At 53.1% G+C, this 17,312-nt stretch overlaps 2 protein-coding genes and 1 long non-coding RNA gene across 6 annotated transcripts; 1 reads left to right on the top strand and 2 right to left on the bottom strand.

Moving 5' to 3' along the window:
• Positions 1 to 226: 226 nt before the first annotated feature.
• Positions 227 to 2,475, bottom strand: TEX52 (testis expressed 52). The gene is made up of 2 exons (XM_062195468.1): positions 2,404 to 2,475; positions 227 to 781 (listed from the first exon to the last, which is right to left on the bottom strand). Exons 1-2 carry the CDS (start codon positions 2,473 to 2,475, stop codon positions 227 to 229), a joined length of 627 nt encoding a protein of 208 aa, XP_062051452.1.
• Positions 2,476 to 3,015: 540 nt separating this feature from the next.
• On the bottom strand, positions 3,016 to 17,208 carry FOXM1 (forkhead box M1). Of its 4 annotated transcripts, XM_062194813.1 has the most exons (10): positions 17,102 to 17,208; positions 14,832 to 15,380; positions 14,083 to 14,234; positions 11,281 to 11,472; positions 10,446 to 10,574; positions 9,793 to 9,837; positions 9,116 to 9,188; positions 8,756 to 8,931; positions 5,360 to 5,457; positions 4,968 to 5,026 (listed from the first exon to the last, which is right to left on the bottom strand). In XM_062194813.1, the coding sequence occupies exons 2-9, from the start codon at positions 15,331 to 15,333 to the stop codon at positions 5,398 to 5,400; spliced, it is 1,329 nt and encodes a 442-aa protein (XP_062050797.1). In that variant the 5' UTR covers positions 15,334 to 15,380; positions 17,102 to 17,208; the 3' UTR covers positions 4,968 to 5,026; positions 5,360 to 5,397. The 4 variants fall into 4 exon arrangements, with proteins under 4 accessions (XP_062050794.1, XP_062050795.1, XP_062050797.1 ...); XM_062194810.1 differs by lacking the exon at positions 5,360 to 5,457 and having other exon boundaries at positions 3,016 to 5,026; XM_062194811.1 differs by lacking the exon at positions 5,360 to 5,457 and having other exon boundaries at positions 3,016 to 5,026; positions 9,116 to 9,185.
• LOC133761874 (uncharacterized) lies at positions 5,026 to 17,004 on the top strand. Its single transcript, XR_009866229.1, has 3 exons — positions 5,026 to 5,103; positions 16,141 to 16,285; positions 16,596 to 17,004. It is a non-coding gene; the product is annotated as an uncharacterized LOC133761874 (long non-coding RNA).
• Positions 17,209 to 17,312: the final 104 nt, after the last annotated feature.

Raw genomic sequence — 17,312 nt, 5'->3', positions numbered from 1 at the left:
CAGGTGTTAAGGGCAGAGTGGCACTTCCTCACCCAGCCCAATTTCCGCTAAATAATTCTGTGCCTCTGTGTACCGTCCCTCCCTTCCACCGGCTCCTTCCAGCCACCTGCAGACAAGAGTTGGGTTTTCAGATGAACAGAGGTGGAAAGGAGAGATTCCAGAAATCAGGAATCAGAGAGAGGGAAGGGGTCACCTGAGCACAGGTGTGTTGGGGAAGGGGCGCATCTTACTTCTTGTAGGTCGCGGGGGGCAGGATGTTGCCCTGGGCATCAAGTGGAGGAGCCCTTGCTTCGCTCCTCAGCCTGAGTCTCTCCGCCGCCTTCAGCTCCTTCAGCGTCCTGAAAATCACCTCGTTCTTCCTGTTCTCGTCCAAGAAGATGGGAGTGTAGCCGATGAAGGTCAGAAAGCTGTGGGGCCCCATCCAAGAGGGAGGGGGAATGAGGGGCCCTGCAGGGGGATCACGGTAGGCATTGGAGTGGGTGAGCCAGCGCCAGACGTTGCTATTGTAGGGCTGGTCGGGCTGCGAGGGGAAGGTGGCAGGCAGACGCCCCACATCCAGCCAGGTGTGGAAGCCCCAGGTGTGCTGGTTTGGCTCCTTCCAAGGGTGGATGAGCTGGTGATGCACCTTGGACTTGATTTCTGTGCAGGGAGGCGGCTTGTGGATCAGCTGGTGGTAGGTTTGCCGTGTGAAGCCGGGCAACTCCCAGGGTGCACCGGGGACGAAGAACTCACGCTGGACCCACGTCTGGGAGGTTGGGGGGGACTCACGGGCATGGACCATCTAGGGGGAGACAAAAGGGAGCCTGGGGGGTGGCTGTGCAGGCAAGGGATCTGGGCGGGGTAAGGAGCGCGCCCTGCTGTCTTTCCCAGACTTCTCACCAGGACCCTGGGGGCCTGGCAGGGATTCCTCTATTCCTGTCCTGCTCATCTGAGGTTCCCGTACTCTTCTTTGTGTCACTCATGGGCCTCTCATGTTCTCTGTCCCTTGATCATATCTTGACCTTAATTTCCCACCCTCCTCAACTTTCACTCTTTTTTAAAAAAATGTCTTTTCATTTAATTGGGAAAGCAGAGAGTAAAAAGAGATCTTCCAATCTACTGGTTCACTTCCTAAATGCCCACAACAGCCAGGGCTGGGTCAGCCCAGAGTCAGGAGACTGGAACTCAACCTGGTTCTCCCACATCGGTGGTAGAGACCCAAGTGCTTGAACCAGCACCTGCTACCTCCCAGGGTGCGCTTTAGCAAGAAGCTGGGTCAGAAGGTCAGAAGTGGAGCTTGGACTTGAACTAGACCCTCCGATATGGGATGTGGGTGTCCCAGGTGACAGTTTAACCACTCAAATCACAAATCCGGGTTGCTCCCAAATTGGAAGCTTTCTGAGCACCAACATGATAGCACCACAGTTGACCTCCTGTGATGGGTTCTAGTATAAAATGACTTTTTTTTTTTTTTTTACAGGCAGAGTGGACAGTGTGTGTGAGAGAGAGACAGAGAGAAAGGTCTTCCTTTTGCCATTGGTTCACCCTCCAAAGGCCACCGCAGTTTGCACACTGTGCTGATCCAAAGGCAGGAGCCAGGTGCTTCTCCTGGTCTCCTATGGGGTGCAGGGCCCAAGGACTTGGGCCATGCTCCACTGCACTCCCGGGCCACAGCAGAGGGCTGGTCTGGAAGAGGGGCAACCGGGACAGAATCCGGCACCCCAACCGGGACTAGAACCCGGTGTGCCTGCGCCGCTAGGTGGAGGATTAGCCTGTTGAGCCACAGCGCCGGCTGTAAAATGACTTTCAACCCATGTGTATATGAAATATAAATGAATTTGATGTTTGGATTTGGGTCCTATCCCCAAAATATCTCCTTATGACAGTACAAATATTCCGAAATAAAAAAACAGCTGAAATCCAAACACTTCTGGCCCAAGCATTTAGGAAAGGGGTACTCACGCTGTACCAAGCAGGCATCTCTTTTTGTTCTGAGCTCTGTGTTCACGGACTCAGAGGACTAAGAGAGGAAGACCATGGCAAGTTTACAGAGCAATGGTCTACCATAGCGGACAGCCTCAGTGTAGGCTGCAGGAGTGTGTGTTCAGCTCTGAAATTAATACTCAGCTTGGGACACCCACATCCCCGTGTCAGAGTACTTGGGAGTCCCAGCTCCACTTGCGATTCCAGCTCCCTGCTAATGCACACCCTGGAAGAAAGCAGATGATGGCTCAGGCATTTCGGTCCCTGCTACCCACATGGAAGAGACCCAGACGGATCCAGGTTCCTTGCTTCGGCCTGGCCTGGTCTTGGCTGTGGTAGGCATTTGGGGGAATGAGCCAGCAAGTGGAAGGTCTCCCTCTGTCTCTTTCAAATAGAAAGTTTCTTAAAAAGGTAGGCTGCCAAGATGGTCCCACCGCCTACCCGCAGGAAAGGTTCTCTGACTCGAGACGGACAGCTTGGCCTCCTGAGTGGTCTTTGTGGGTTGCAGGCCATTTTTCTTGTGGGCCTGCCAGCCAGGATGGTAGCTTTGTGGAGAGGCCTTTCTGGTGTCATTGTTTGCTGCTGAGGTTGCTATGGTAATACTTGCTGGGTGGTGAGGGAGGGAGGAGGCTCTGCAGTGCCTGGGGCCTCTGGCTTGCCTCTGGGGTGACACAGGCAGGGGACAGGTCTCCCTCGTACACTTTGGCCACAGAGGATGGTAACAGGAGCTGCCTCTGGACAGACTTGCCTAGGAAGATGTGGGGAGGAGGGAGGCAGGGCAGGCTGCCTTCCAGGCCTCAGTTGGCAGTGGCACCTGGAACTGGGCCTATCCTTCCCTCAGGCTCTGGGGGCCTGTTCCTCGCGGGATTTCTCTAAGGAGCCCCCAAAGGTCCAAGTTTTAACCAGCAATGTTGGTGTGAGAAAGGGCATGTGCCCATGCAGGGAGGGATTCATGTGACCTCCCTTCTTTCCTGCCACCATCCCCCCCACCCTTCTTTCCCAGCCCTTTTCACCCCAAAAAGGCCAGGCACCAACAGACCACACAGACCAGCATCTGCAGCCTGGGTTTTATTGAGTAGGTAGGTACAGTAGTGTTCTTGAGCTGGCTCACATCCATGCAGTCAGCTGGGGCCCAGGGTGGCTCTTTGCGAAGCTGAGGTGCGAGCTAAGGAAGCCAGGCACGTTAGGGGCTCTCTCAGCCTTCTTACGCCCTCTGCCCAAGTTCTGGTCAATGCTCATCTCCCTGGCATGATTAGGGACATTATCAGAGAAACATCTCATGGGGGCTCATCTGGGTACCCACACCCTTTGCTCAGATGCCTCCATTCCCCCACCTAAAATTCAACTCCAAAACCATCGCAAAAGACCTTTTTAACCAGGATTGCTTCTTGCAGGAAAGCTGACTTGGAAACACGGGGAGGTGGGAGGGAGGGGCAGGAAGAGGGCCCCCAGCAGGCAGGTCTGCTTGTCTGGGCGCCTATGGTGACGAAGCCTGGAGTCAGGTACCCTGGGCCTGGAAGAAACCGTGCACTGCACATCCTCCCTTCTCTAGCAACCAAAAGCATGGAACAGAAGCAAACTGAAAACCCTTGTCTTCCTCCGCCCTTCTCCTGGCAGTCTCTACACAGTGGTCTAAGGAAATAAGCCCACGTCTATAATTAGAGGATGATTTGGAGAACTGACACTATTCACAGTGGCCACCCTGTGAGGAGCAGAAAAGGCGAGACTGCTGGGCACAGGATGGGAGTGGCTGTGGCGTCCTTCCCACCCTTCTGCTCCTGGCAGGGAGAGGACAGGAGTCAGATGCTCCTGGGGCGCACGAGTGGAGCGGCTCGGAGGGCAGCTCCCAAGGCCTGACTGCTGGCAGAGGTCTCAGCAGCAGCGGCTAAGGCGTGACTGTCGCCGTGGCCGAATCAGGCCAGGTGGAGCCGAGCAGATCGAGCCCCACCTGCTGTCCTTGCTCAGAGGGTTTGGCGAGCACTAAGCCTTGGGTCTCCCTATCACAGGAGTGCCTCCAGCGGTGGGCAGCTTGAGGGGCCAGGGCACAGTCAGGTCTCTACCGCAGCTCGGGGATGAACTGAGACCAGTTGATGTTGTCAGGGCCCAGTGGGTCCTCCTCCAGGCCAGGGAAGCTGATGTCCAGCAGGATCTTGCTGAGGCTCTCATTCATCGTGTCCAAGACCAGGCCTTCCGTTAGAGACCGATTGGCTGAAAGGCTGGGAACCTGCAGCTCTGGGGAGCCCGGTTTGGGGGCTTCCATTTCTGAGCGGGGAGAGTGGCCAAAGGGGTCAGCAGCCAGGTCAAAGGGTTCTGAATTGAGGAGCTCCCGGGGTGAGTCAAAGAGAGGAACGCTTTTCAGCGGGGTGGTGCTCAGCTCCATCAGCCCCAGGGAGTCGGGCAGGGGGCCAAAGGCGCCCTGGGGGGTTCGTACAGGGCTGAACTCCAGCTCCCCAACCCTGGCTGGGGGTGTGAGCCTCCAGGACTCGGGGGTTCTGGGGAGGACAGATTTGCTTGGGGTGGACGAGATGGGCAGTGTCTCCTTAATGGGGGTCTTGAAAGGCCCCGCCTCCTCCTGGGAGGCGGGCTCCGAGGACTCCGCCAGGAAGGGGAGCTCGGCTCGCCGCCAAGTGCTGGGGCCCTCGGAGAAGAGCAGCTCGGGCTCGTCCACACAGGGGGGCAGCAGGTGCTGTTTCCTTCGAGACCGGCTCATCTCCCTCCGCTCCCTCCGTTTAATCACGAGCATTTCCGAGACACTCCGGCCTGGGGACTGGAGCTCGCCGTAGGCCTTCTTGGGCCTCGGGGTGGGAGAGTGGGACGAATCCTCCCAGGAGTGAGATGACTCCTCTTTGAAAGACGGGGACGAGGAGGGCCACTCCTCCAAGGGCGGGCTCTCCACTTTGATGGGCCTCGCCAAGTGAGGGGCCTCCTCCCCTGGCTGGATCTCCTCCTCCTTGATGGACTGAACGGGGAGCAAGGGAGACAACCCTTCCCCAAGCAGCTCCTTCTCCTCTTTCAGGGGCCCTGCAGCGGCCGCAGGGGCGACCTCCTCATCCGCGAGCAGCACCTAGAAGGGAAGCAGAGGGAAGGAAGCTCTCGCGGGCCAACTGTCACCGGGCAGGGCACAAAAGCAGGACCACACAGGTGAGGTTCTGGGGCCTAGCCTCTTTCTTGTCTTTCTTAAGTCTTATTAAACACGAGAAGAGCCAACATGTTACACTTGATCTTAGCCAAAAGGCCAAGAAGCGGTGAGCCAACATGTTAAAGGCAGTTCAATTCCAGGGGTCAAAGAAGACAGCATTTAACAGGGTATTGGCATAATCAGTATCCAGCCAAGAGAAAACAGAATCGAGTGCTTATCTTATACCATACACAAAGAAGTAAACGTAAAAATTAAAACCTTAAGATCATACAAATCCTGAAAGAGAACCTAGGAGGCTATACGGACAATCTGAGATGGGGGAGGGGCCTTCTTAACCAAGACTGGAGACTCAGAAGCTGTAAAAGAGAAGAGAGACATATTTGACTACATACAAACTTAACATCTTACTGTGGCAAGAGATACTGTAACCAAAGGTAAGAAACAAACACTTGAAGGAGGAAAAAAAATCGTCAGCAGAAAGACAGAAGGTGACTATTTTCACAGCAAAGAGCTCCCACAGTTTATTAACAGAACCCTGTTGAAGAACAATGTCTAGGAACACGCAGATCAGAGGACCACGCCCAGGGACCAGCCCTTCCTGAGACACTCCCTAAAATTACCGAGAAACTGCAAAGGACAAAATCAAACAAGGAGCTGTCATGTACACACATTAGTTGGGCAAATATGAAAAAGCCTCTTCACACCAGTTGTTGGCAGAGTTGCAGCTCTTGTCATATATTGCTGGTGAGATGTGAATTATTGCAGCTTTTGTGGAAGGGAATCTAGCAATATTTGGCAAAATTTAAAAGACCTTTTCAATTAGCAAACTCAGGATTGCGGTGACTCCATCCCACAGATATAAGAAGGAAACTCACAAAGATCTTTATTGCACTGTTGTTCACAGGGCAAAGAACTAGAAACAAATTGTGCCCATTAAAGTTTTTTTTTTTTTTTTTTTTTTTAAGGTTTTATTTGTTTGATGGGTAGAGTTACAGACAGTGAGAGAGTCAGACAGAGAAAGGTCTTCCTTCCGCTGGTTCACTCCCCAAATGGCTGCTACAGCCAGAGCTCCACCGATCCAAAGCCAGGAGCCAGGTGCTTCTTCCTGGTCTCCCATGCGGGTGTAGGGGCCCAAGCACTTGGGCCATCTTCTACTGCTATCCCAGGCCATAGCAGAGAGCCGGACTGGAAGAGGAGCAACCGGGACTAGAACCAGCGCCCATATGGGATGCTGGTGCCGCAGGCAGAGGATTAACCCAGTGCCCCACAGCACCGGCACCGCCCATTAAAGTAATATGGCTAGGGGCCAGCACTGTGGCGTAGCGGGTAAAGCCACTGCCTACAGTGTCCATATCCTTTATAGGTGCCGGTTTGAGTCCTGGCTGCTCCACTTCTGATCCAGCTCTCTGCTATGGCCTGGGAAAGCAGTAGAAGATGACCCATGTCCTTAGGCCCCTGCACCCACGTTGGAAACCCGGAAGAAGCTCCTGGCTCCTGGCTTTGGATTGGTGCGGCTCTGGCCACTGTAGCCAACTGGGGAATGAACCAGCGAATAGAAGATCTCTCTCTCTGCCTTTCCTTCTCTCTCTGTGTAACTCTGACTTTCAAATAAATAAATAAATAAATCTTTTTAAAAAATTATGCATTATTTTGGGGGCAGGCGTCTGGCACAGCAGCTGTCACTTGGGATGCCTGCATCCCACATCAGAGTGCCTGGTTTGAGTCCCAGCTGCCCTGTTTCAAATCCAGCTTCCTACTAATGTTCATCCTGGGAGGCAGCAGGTGATGAGTCAAGTTCTTGGGTCCCTGCCACCCATGTGAGATACAGACAGAGTTTTGGGTTCCTGACTTCGGCCTGACTCAGCCCTGGCTATCTGCAGGCATTTGGGAAGTAAATCAGCAGATAAAAGATCTGTCTCCCTCTCTCTGCCTTTCAAAGTAAGATGAAGGAGCCAGTACTGTGGTGCAGCAGGTTAAAGCCCTGGCCTGAAGTGCCAGCATCCCATGTGGGTGCCAATTCTAGTCCTGGCTGTTCCACTTCTGATCCAGCCCTCTGCTATGGCCTGGGAAAGCAGTAGAAGATGGCCCAATTCCTTGGGCCCCTGCACTCACAAGGGAGACCCAGAAGAAGCTCCTGGCTCCCGGCTTTGGATCAGCTCAGCTCCGGTCGTTGTAGCCATTTGGGGAGTGAACCAGCCAATAGAAGACCTCTCTCTCTCTCCTTCTCTCTGTAACTCTTTCAAATAAATAAAAATAAATCCTAATCCTCCGCCTTGCAGCGCCGGTAGTCCCGGTTGGAACACTGGATTCTATCCCGGTTGCCCCTCTTCCAGGCCAGCTCTCTGCTATGGCCCGGGAGTGCAGAGGATGATGGCCCAAGTCCTTGGGCCCTGCACCCGTGTGGGAGACCAGGAGAAGCACCTGGCTCCTGGCTTTGGATCAGCGCGATGAGCCGGCCGCAGCGGCCATTGGAGAGTGAACCAATGGCAAAAGGAAGACCTTTCTCTCTGTCTCTCTCTCTCACTATCCACTCTGCCTGTCAAAAAAAAAAAAAAAAAAATTTAAAAAAAAATGCAAATTTTCCAGGAATTTTGAAACCTCCTTGTAACACACAAAATTTTATTTATATATGAATTCCCAAATGCCTACAATAGCTAGGTCAGGCTGAAGCCAGGAGCCCAGAACGCTATCCGGGTCTCCTACATGGAAGACAGGGACCCAAGTACGTGAGTCGTCGTCCACTGCTTCCCAGGGTGGGTATTAGCAGGAAGCTGGATTGGAAGTGGAGGAGCCGGGACTGGAAACAGGCACTTGATATGGGCTGTGGTCCAAGTGGCAGCTTAACCTCCTGCACCACAACACCTGCCCCTAAAAATATTTCTAAATTAGAAGAATAAAAGCAAACCCAAGTCTCTCCAAGCTTGAGTTTAGGTTATCTCCATCTCACTGAATGGGGTGCAGCGGTTCTCCCACAAACAGCTGTCCTTGCTGGGTTAAGGCCAGACTCGGTGGCCCTCCTGGTGTGATCTTAGCTCACCCTTCCCACATTCCCAGGCTGGACCAGTGGTGCTCAACTGGGGACAGTTTCCCCTCCCCACGGACATTCAGCAGTGTCACATCTGGGGGGTGATACTGGCTTCTAGTAGGTAGGACAATGGACCCACAGACAATAGCCCTCCAACCTGACAAAGACTCACTCAGCCCCAGGTGGCAGTAAGGCTGAGGCTGAGAAATGCTCAGACTGGCCGATTCACTGCCACTCCCAGGTACGCACCGGCATCTCCTGCTTCCAGGGCACTGCCCGCGAGGATGCTCTCTCCAAACTTGTCTGTTCACCCAGACTCACTTCTTCCTCAAACGTGCCTCCTTGTGAATATTTCCTTAGCCATCTCAGCCCACATATCACAACCACCCTTGTTTGAATTTTTAAAAACTCATCAAGTATTCATGGGCCTCCTGACACCATTTACGTTGTAATCCAGATCCCTTTTTAGCTCTTACCAAGCTACCACATTTTCTTGTGTCTTTACGGTTGTCTACCCAGCTAGATTCATCAGCTTCCCAGGACCATTTAGCACAGTGATTCACAAGCTATAGGTCTAGCACTTCTAATGGATCGGAGCCTCTCGCCAGAGAGAAAGAGAAGACACTCACCTTGGGGGCAATGCGTACTCGCTTGCTATGGCGGGCGAGCTCTGAGCTCATGAGCGAAGCTGCCAGGGGCAATGGCACCTTCACCGAGGGCTGCAGCACCAGTGACTGGTTCACTGGGAACTGGATGGGCACCAGGTAGGAGCTGACTCGTGGTAGCAGTGGCTTCATCTTCCGCCCTAGGAGGAAACCAGAGAGATAAGAGCAGGGGGACAGAGGCCCACCCCTTCTCAGTCCCAGGAGCTTTGCTCTCCTCTGGGCTCAGATCCCTTTGAGCTGGGAACAGAATCCCGGAGTCTTGATCCACTACAGATATGCCCCCAGAACAAGGCCTAGGCCTGAGGCCCACTCTCCCATACTAACGTGCGCCCAGTGGGAGTTCAGTTTTGATGGTCACATTCCGGCGGAGCTCAGCATTGGGTCGTTTCTGCTGCTGCTTGTGGCGGGTAGGGAGAGAAAGAAACCTAGGTTAATAAGGGAAGGCAGAAGCAGAACCCCACCAGCCTGAGCTGGTGCACTTGAGCTAACCGACAGCCCAGAAAGAAAAAGCCAAGTCGAAGGTATGGATACAGGTGGGCACAATCTCTAAGGCCCTGGTCTTAGACAGGTGGACAGCATTCGATGGCAGGACAGCACTGCCACCTCACCCACTTGTCCTCACCACCCCGAGGGATGCCAAGCACGTAGTCGAGTGAGTGGCAGAGACAAGCCAGGGAGAAAAGTGAGCGAACTGTCCGCTTCCTGGGAGCCGTGTGCCATGCATCTACCACTGCTGTGGCATGTTCTCCTGCTGTGCCGTGCCCTGCCCTGCACAGCACACCTTGTGATGCCTGTGGGAAGAGGAGGGGAGGCAGACACGTGGCCAGCAGCCTGGTGTCCCTCACTCCCAGCAGCTGTAAGGTGCTCTGAGGTCGGGCCCAGCGGTTGCACGGCCGTGGACCGCCTTCCCTGCCTCGTGTCTTCTCTCTGTTCACGAAAGCCATGCTGAGCAGTGAAAGGAAAACAAGACAAAGCCCCGAGCCAGAGGGAAAGAACCTTACTGATTCCAAGTGCTCGGGCGATTGTGGAGACCCTGGGTCCAGTGGCTGGTGGCGGCCAGGCATCAGGGGAGAGAAATGACATGAAGTTACCACCAACCAGGCTGGGAAGAACACCTGTTCCTGATCGATGCTGAGACACCGGACGCCTGGGCCCCCCAAGAGAATGCAGGTACAGCAGCCTAAAGGGCACCCTGAAATCCCACAACAAAAAGTTCTGGGGCCTCAGCTTCCCGTCTCAGGCCTAAAGGGCTTTAATTCAAGTTTCCCAGGGTTTCTCTGTAGCAATCACCTGAGACACTTGTTTAAAAATGCAAATTTCTAGGCCCATGCCAGGCCTGCTGAATGAGCAACCCTGAGAAACGGGTCTGGAAAGCTGTAATTTAACAGATGTCCCAGGCAATTCTTATTCGCAGTCTTGGGAAATCCTCAATTTTGGGTCACAACAGTGCTCTCTGTGCCGTGGACTAGCCTAGAAGTGTGTCATTCAGTATTTCTCAACTGTACTTAATTCGCGAGTTTTATGCAAGTCACCGTCTGGCCGGCCTTCACTCCCCCGATCACATGCAAGCATCACAAAGAGAACGCGTTTCCTTCCGAGGTGGCCGGGACAACCTCCACCTCTGGCCCTGTTCAGAGGACACCAGGACATTCACCTTAAACACCTGGTCCAACGTCAAGTAGCGGTTGGCACTGGGGTGAATGGTCCAAAAGGAGACCCTGCCGTTGGCAGACGTCTCCCGAACAAACATGTCGTGGAGAGACAGGTTGTGACGGATGGAATTCTGAAAAGACAAAGACAGGTTATTGGCAACTTGGGCTTCAGAAACATCACTCGTTGAGACGAGCAGGGGGATCAACCTCAGGGCCCTCCCACTGCGCTCCGCACAGGCTCCGTCCAGCGTCCCCCGAACCCTGCCCATTGGCAACTCTGCCTGGCACTCCACACTGCAGAGCCACCAATCTCAACCATAAACCTGTGCATTTCCACAGGGATAAAGACTGGTGCCGTTCCATGAGGCTGGTGAGAAGCAAGTCCTGGAGAGGTGCTAGGGTCTAGGAAAGCAGAGACTGAAACAGCATTCGATCGCGAGACGAGTCAGGGATAAGGAACCGGAAAATTAAGGGAAAATGAGGGCGTGAGTGCAGGATGTGAACCTTGGGTCATGAAGCTTACAGGTTGTGTTCTGTATTTTTGTTTTTTCCATTAAGATCTTTTCATAAAGCTTCTTAGCCACTCCAGCTGCTGGTACCTAGGGTGGCTGTTCAGTTTAACCCAAAGGTGGGCTGGGTGCTACACTGAAGACCACAGGGTTCACAGACCGGCTGCTACGGAAGAGACGCTCTTGCCTAGACTGAGCAGCACGCAGTCACGGTTGAGAGGTCTCTGTTTACAGCTTCAGCATCCTTTGCCCTTCATCGCTGCCCCATCCCCAGGGCCCCGCTGTTGGATGCAGTGACCTCCACCTCATTTGTTATGGGACAGATTACCTTCCAGCCAGGCTTGGCAATGTGCTTAAAATAGGGGAAGTGGTCCTCAATCCAAGTATAGATGTCTTTCAAGGTCATGCGCTTCCTCTCAGTGCTGTTGATGGCGAACTGTATCATGGCCATGTAAGAGTAGGGTGGCCGTTCAGACACAGAGTCCTGCCATGATGTTGATCCTCGGGAGGGCTCCTCAGCCTGAGGGTTATGAGAAGCCAAAGGGAAGAGGAAAAGCAATGACAAGAGAGAGTCACAAGAACCCCTCAGGGCCAGCGTTGTGACCCAGCGAGTAAAACTTCCACTCCAGCTAGCAGCACCCCATATCAAAGTGCTGGCATGAGTTCCAGGTGCTTCACGTGCAATCCAGCTCCCTGCTAATGTGCCTGGGAAAGCAGCGGAGGATTGCTCAAGTACTTGAGGCCCCTGCCATCCACATGGGAGACCAGGATGGAGCTCCTGGCTCCTGGCTTTGGCCTGGCCCAGTCCTGGCCATTGTGGCCATTCTGGGGAGTGAACCTGTGGATGGAAGGTCTCTCTCTCTCTGTCATTCTGTCTTTCAAATAAATCTTAAAAAACAAAAGAACCATCCCCTACCCCATGTAGAGCACCACCTAGAGAAATATTCCTTGGAACTGTTAATAGAAACAAATTCATCTGAGACTACTATTCCACTGAGTAAAATTTTAGGATTGGGGAGATTAATATAACCTAGTCTAGACCCTAGCCAATACGGAACCACTTCTTTGCCATCATTCACTTTGCTGAAGATATCGTTCAATAATAAGAGGACGTCTAATTTGTCCTCCTCCTTTTTTTTTTTTTTTTTTTTTAAGATTTATTTATTTATTTGAAAGTCAGAGTTAGAGAGAGGGAAAGATAGAGAAAGGGCTCCTCCATCCACTGGCTCACTGCCCTAATGACAGCAACAGCCAGGGCTTCTCCAGGCCTAATCTAGGAACCAGGAGTTTCTTTCAGATCTCCCACATGTGTGGCAGGGGCCCAAACACTTAGGCCATCTTCTGCTGCTTTTCCCAGGCCATTAGCAGAGAGCTGGTTCAGAAGTGGAACAGCCCATGGGATGCTGGCATTGCAGGCAGCAGCTTTACCTGCTATGCCACAATGCCAGCCCCTGGTTAAAATTTCTTAAGAGTTGTGTGTGTACACTATGATTAAAAAGCACTTATTTCATACTAAAACCATGCTCATTTTTCAGACTTGTAGGTCAAAAGACCTAAGTCTTAGTGCTACCTCTAGATGTGTTGTGAATAAACTGATGTGTTGAACAAATGATTAAAAGGTATATAAAGGAGCCAGTGCTGAGGCATAGCGGGTAGAGCTGTCCCCTGCAGCGCTGGCATCCTATATGGGCGCTGGATCAAGTCCCGGCTGCCCCTCTTCTGATCCAGCTCTCTGCTATGGCTTGGGAAAGCAGTAGATGACCCAAGTCCTTGGGCCCCTGTACTCGCGTGGGAGACGTGGAAGAAGCTCCTGGCTTCGGATCAGTGCAGCTCTGGCTGTTGCGGCCATTGGGGAGTGAACCAGCAGATGGAAGACTTCTCTTTGCCTCTGCTTCACTCTGTAACTCTGCCTTTCAAACGAATAAATAAAAAAATCTTTTTTTTAAAAAAAGTATATACAATAGAATCTATACGTGTGATACTGGCAACTATGAAAAACAAACGCAGACTACACAATTAAGTCAGATGAATTTTTTTTTTTTTTTTTTTGACAGGCAGAGTGGACAATAGAGGGAGACAGAGAGAAAGGTCTTCCTTTTTGCCGTTGGTTCACCCTCTAATGGCCGCCGCGGTAGGCGCGCTGCGGCTGGCGCACCGCGCTGTTCCGATGGCAGGAGCCAGGTGCTTCTCCTGGTCTCCCATGGGGTGCAGGGCCCAAGCACTTGGGCCATCCTCCACTGCACTCCCTGGCCACAGCAGAGAGCTGGCCTGGAAGAGGGGCAACCGGGACAGAATCCGGTGCCCCGACCGGGACTAGAACCCGGTGTGCCGGCGCCGCAAGGTGGAGGATTAACCTGTTAAGCCACGGCGCCGGCCATGTCAGATGAATTTTGATTGCTGGGGAAGTATTTAAAATTCACTTTATTTGCCATTAACACCATAGTGTATCTTCTAATAAAAAATCACAGTACATCTTTTAATAAAACTATCGTGTGGGGTGAACATTTGGCCTAGTGGTTAAGATGTGGCTTGGGACACCCATGTCCCATATCAGGGTGCCTGGTCTTGGCCCTGCTAGCAAGTCCAGCTTCCTACACCCTGGGAGGCAGCAGATGATGGCTCCAGGATTTGGGTCTCTGCCACCCACGTGGGAGACCTGGATGGAGTTCCTGGCTCCTGGATTTGGCCTGGTCTCCTGTCCAGGGCATTTAGAGAGTCAGCCAGCAGATGGGAAGCTCTCTGTCCTTCTCTCTCTCAAGCAAATCAAAATGATCCCACTAAAGCTGCTGCAGTCAGTTCATGCTGTTGGGATGCACCTTTAAAGTTCAAGTGGTTTCCCAGAGTGAAACCTCTTAATTATCTCCTCAAAACCTGCTAACCACCTGCTAACAGCAGAACACTAAACCCAGTGCTGAATCCAGAGAATCTGCTCTCAAGAAAATTTCACAGACCAGGGAGCAAAAGATCCTCGGCAGAAAAGTCATTTAAAAGTTATACAGCATAGCACTAAGGGAGTGCTAACAGCAGAACACGCAAATTCTGCTTTAGCAAGCGTCCATTTGACTATTGCTCTTCTTAGAAATTGCCTGCGTTGTCTCTGACTGCCCTGCTGAGCGACAGAACAATTCACCTTAACCTGACTCCGCTCCAGGTGACAATTCTCCTTTTCCTCCACCTCTTGCTTGATGCTGCAGGAGCCCAGTCCATCCGAAGTCATCTTTCCAAGCCACTGGATGTTGGTTAAGCTGTTGTTGAGAGTACAGCCTGCTGCCTCTCCGCCGGCTAGAGGGGAAACAATCCAAGACCCTGCTCAGCCGCTCCGTCAGAGGCTCAGGAGGCCCACCCACTTTGGAGGTTAGGGATTACCCCTCCAAGACCTGGACGGCCCTTGGCGACAGGGCACACATGTGCCATCTGGGGAGGCTCTAAGTCACTCTGCCCCACTGTGGACTTTGGGGAGAACTCAGGGTCAGAGTTCAAATGGCACTCCAATCCGAGCCATACTGAACCTTATAGATCGGACAAGGAAACCCGCCAAGTTACTTGAGCACTGGCAACAAAAAGTCACTTTTCCTATCCGTGCTTCTTTTATTAGGAGGCAGAAAGACTCCTACTTCTTTATACAGTTCACTGAAAGGACAAATAGAAAGTACAAATCCTTTTCCAATATGAAGAAGGCAACAGAAATACTAAATTACGACCAGAACTCTTTCAGTGGGGACCCAGAAGATCTGCGTCAAAGCTCCAGGGTGAAGACAAGACTTCCCCTTGGTTCAGGCAAGACACCTGTCAGCTGCAAGCACTGGCCGGCTGACTGCAGACCCCGGCACCAGAGAGCAAAAGCAGGCTCCCCACCCCTCTGCCCTGCAGGCCACATACCACAGCTCTCCCGACGCTGCCTGCGAACAGCTCCTGGTGGCTGAGCACGAGTCATGTCCCCAGCTGCAGGCTTTGGCCCCAACGTCTCGGGGATCACCTCTGTCCTCTTGGAATCACCGCCGGATTGGGCTGGAGGCCGCGTGTCTGGAGGGTCCGCTGGGGTGCCCCCGCAGCTGATGAGGATGAATTTGTTGGGGCCACTGCTCCCGCTCTCTTTTCCTTTGGCCGTCAGTGCCGTGATGATGCTCTGGATGTCGGCATTGTTGGGGATGGCCACCACTTGGGTGTTGGGCATGGTGGGGTGGTTCATAATCTTGATCCCGGCTGGAAACTTGCAAGAGCTGGACTCTGCCCCGCCCTTGGAGGCCTGTGCTTGACCAGGCTCCTGTTGGGCAGGGGCACCCTTGGGTTCCTCCTCTGATGTCTCACCTGGGGCATTCTGAACAGGTAGGGGCAGCCTCCGTCTTTTGAGAATCAGTGGCCGACAGGGGCTGGTTTTCATTATGATTCTACGCTGTCACTCTCCATCGAGAATCACAAGCATGGGCCCTGAAAGCATAAGGGGCAGCAGGCTGTCAGAGATCCGATGAGACAAGCGTTCCCTTCATGTGGCCAGGAGATGGGAGCAAAGACCCCCAACAATAAGATCAGCTGCCCTGACGAAAGAAAACTACAAGTGCAGCAAACAGGAGCATCGCCAATGGGTAAGGTGCGGCAGGGATGGCACAGCCGAAGGCCTGCTTCCGGAAGTGGAAGAATGTTTGGCTACAGAAACAAGCGGGAAAGCTAAGAACCGTGGAAATCTCCATTACTGCCTGATACAATGCAGACAGATCACGTGTAATGACTGTAGGGGCATGAAGGGATAGGGGGATGTGTGGCAATCGGGAGTCCTGATGGAACTCTGAGCCCATCATCTATTCTAGGATACAAGCTTCAGATGCTGATGTCACCCTACGTTCAAATGATAGGATCAGTGCCCATAGGGACAGGGGAGAAGGGCAGATTGCACTATTGCCGCACCACTGAACTAATCATCGCCCAGTTCATAAGACCTCAGGTGAGCAGGAGATCTCCCCATTCAAGGCCCATGGTAACGTTGTGCAAGCTGCACATTGCACAACTCTGGCGGGGGCGAGGGAGAATCCATTCATTTAACAGGTTCCTATCCTAGCACTGATTTTTTTTTTTTTAAATCACATTTTCTTTTACAACTTACAAAATATTTACATCATGACAATTCTGTTCTTGTATGTGCTTATACATACTTTAACTTCCTACACAAACTACTGCTTAATCCCCTTTATAGGACCAAGACTTGGAACCCCTATCTCCTGACCGCAAGAATGTGCTACACTCCCGATGCTAAGGTGGTTGTGAAATGCTAAGGAATGCAGTTTCAGCTTTAAAAGAGTGCTTTGTTGAGTCTAACAAATACTTGGAATACTCTGTCAGTAAGTCAAGTCGTATAATTCTATTTCAACGTACTTTCAAAGACAGAATTGGCTCTTTTACAAAACCTTCCATCTCCCTACAAAAGGACCGCATATTCTGTGACATTTGCCACCTGCTCAGAGCTCACAGGCGCTCCCTACCCTACTGCCCCTCTTTCCTGTATATCTAGGCTTCCTCTACTTTCAAATCTCGGCTGTGATTCCACCTCACATTCCTCCAGGCTTCCCTCCTTCCCGCATGAACCTCACTAGACACTATTCCTCTAGTCCACGGAATATTTAATCTCTCTCTCTCTCTCGTATTTGACAGGCTTCTCTGTTACTGTCAACCTTCCAGCCGGAAAACTTCCAGAGTGACTCCTCTGACCCCGTGCCAATCCTGAGCAGGGGGACCCTGACACAGCCTAGGGATGCAGGGGTAGGCTGGAGGCAGTGTGGCCCAATGGTGAGAGCGCCCGGGGGGCAGGGGTGCATGTGTGCGGGCTGGTCTCGCACTCCATGAAGAACAAGGTCTGTCTCCGTGCCTGGCACAGTGGACGCTGAGCAAGCAGGCCACCCTAGCCTTCCCCAGCCTGTGGACAGCGTGCAAAAGTGAAATCTGCAGGCAAGGCCAAGGGGTGCTTTGGGAGACGGGAGAGACAAGGCCAAGGCCCGGAGCTAGACACAGAAAAAATGTGCACGTTCGCTCAGACCTCCTTCCCAAGCGGCCCCAAAACTGCCACTCGCGCGTCCCGGGCCCTGCGCTCGGCGCCCGAGCCCCGGCTCCCCGCCTCCGCCCCGGCCGGGCCTGGGACTCCATGGCCGCTCCCCGCTCACCTCCAGACTGTAGCACCGCCGCCGCCGCCGCTGCAGGGCTGTGCCTCCTCCAACCTGGGGCCGAGCCAGGGCCCCCGACAGCGACTCGCACCCGGCCGGCCGGGTCCCGGAGGCGCGGGAGGGGCGGGAGCCCCGGGGGTTCCCGGGAGGGGAGGGGGGGTCCCGGGCCGGGGCCGGGGATGGGGTCGGGCACCGGAGCTTTCAGTTTGTT

Source organism: Lepus europaeus, chromosome 6 (assembly GCF_033115175.1).
Source record: "Lepus europaeus isolate LE1 chromosome 6, mLepTim1.pri, whole genome shotgun sequence".
Taxonomy (NCBI): Eukaryota; Metazoa; Chordata; class Mammalia; order Lagomorpha; family Leporidae; genus Lepus; species Lepus europaeus.
Note: the sequence above shows the minus strand (reverse complement) of the source record. Positions and strands in the feature narration are given on the sequence as shown.

Bases quoted from the DNA above. Each gene is read 5' to 3' on its own strand.
- TEX52 (XM_062195468.1), bottom strand. From the start codon at position 2,475: ATGGCCTGCAACCCACAAAGACCACTCAGGAGGCCAAGCTGTCCGTCT. The intron at 782-2,403 runs GTAGGCGGTGGG...GTCTCCCCCTAG, and splicing joins TCAGAGAACCTTTCCTGCGG to ATGGTCCATGCCCGTGAGTC.
- FOXM1 (XM_062194810.1), bottom strand. From the start codon at position 15,333: ATGAAAACCAGCCCCTGTCGGCCACTGATTCTCAAAAGACGGAGGCTG. The intron at 11,473-14,082 runs GTGAATTGTTCT...CATAACCCTCAG, and splicing joins TGGAGCGGAGTCAGGTTAAG to GCTGAGGAGCCCTCCCGAGG. The intron at 9,189-9,792 runs GTAAGGTTCTTT...ACCCGCCACAAG, and splicing joins CGCCCGAGCACTTGGAATCA to CAGCAGCAGAAACGACCCAA.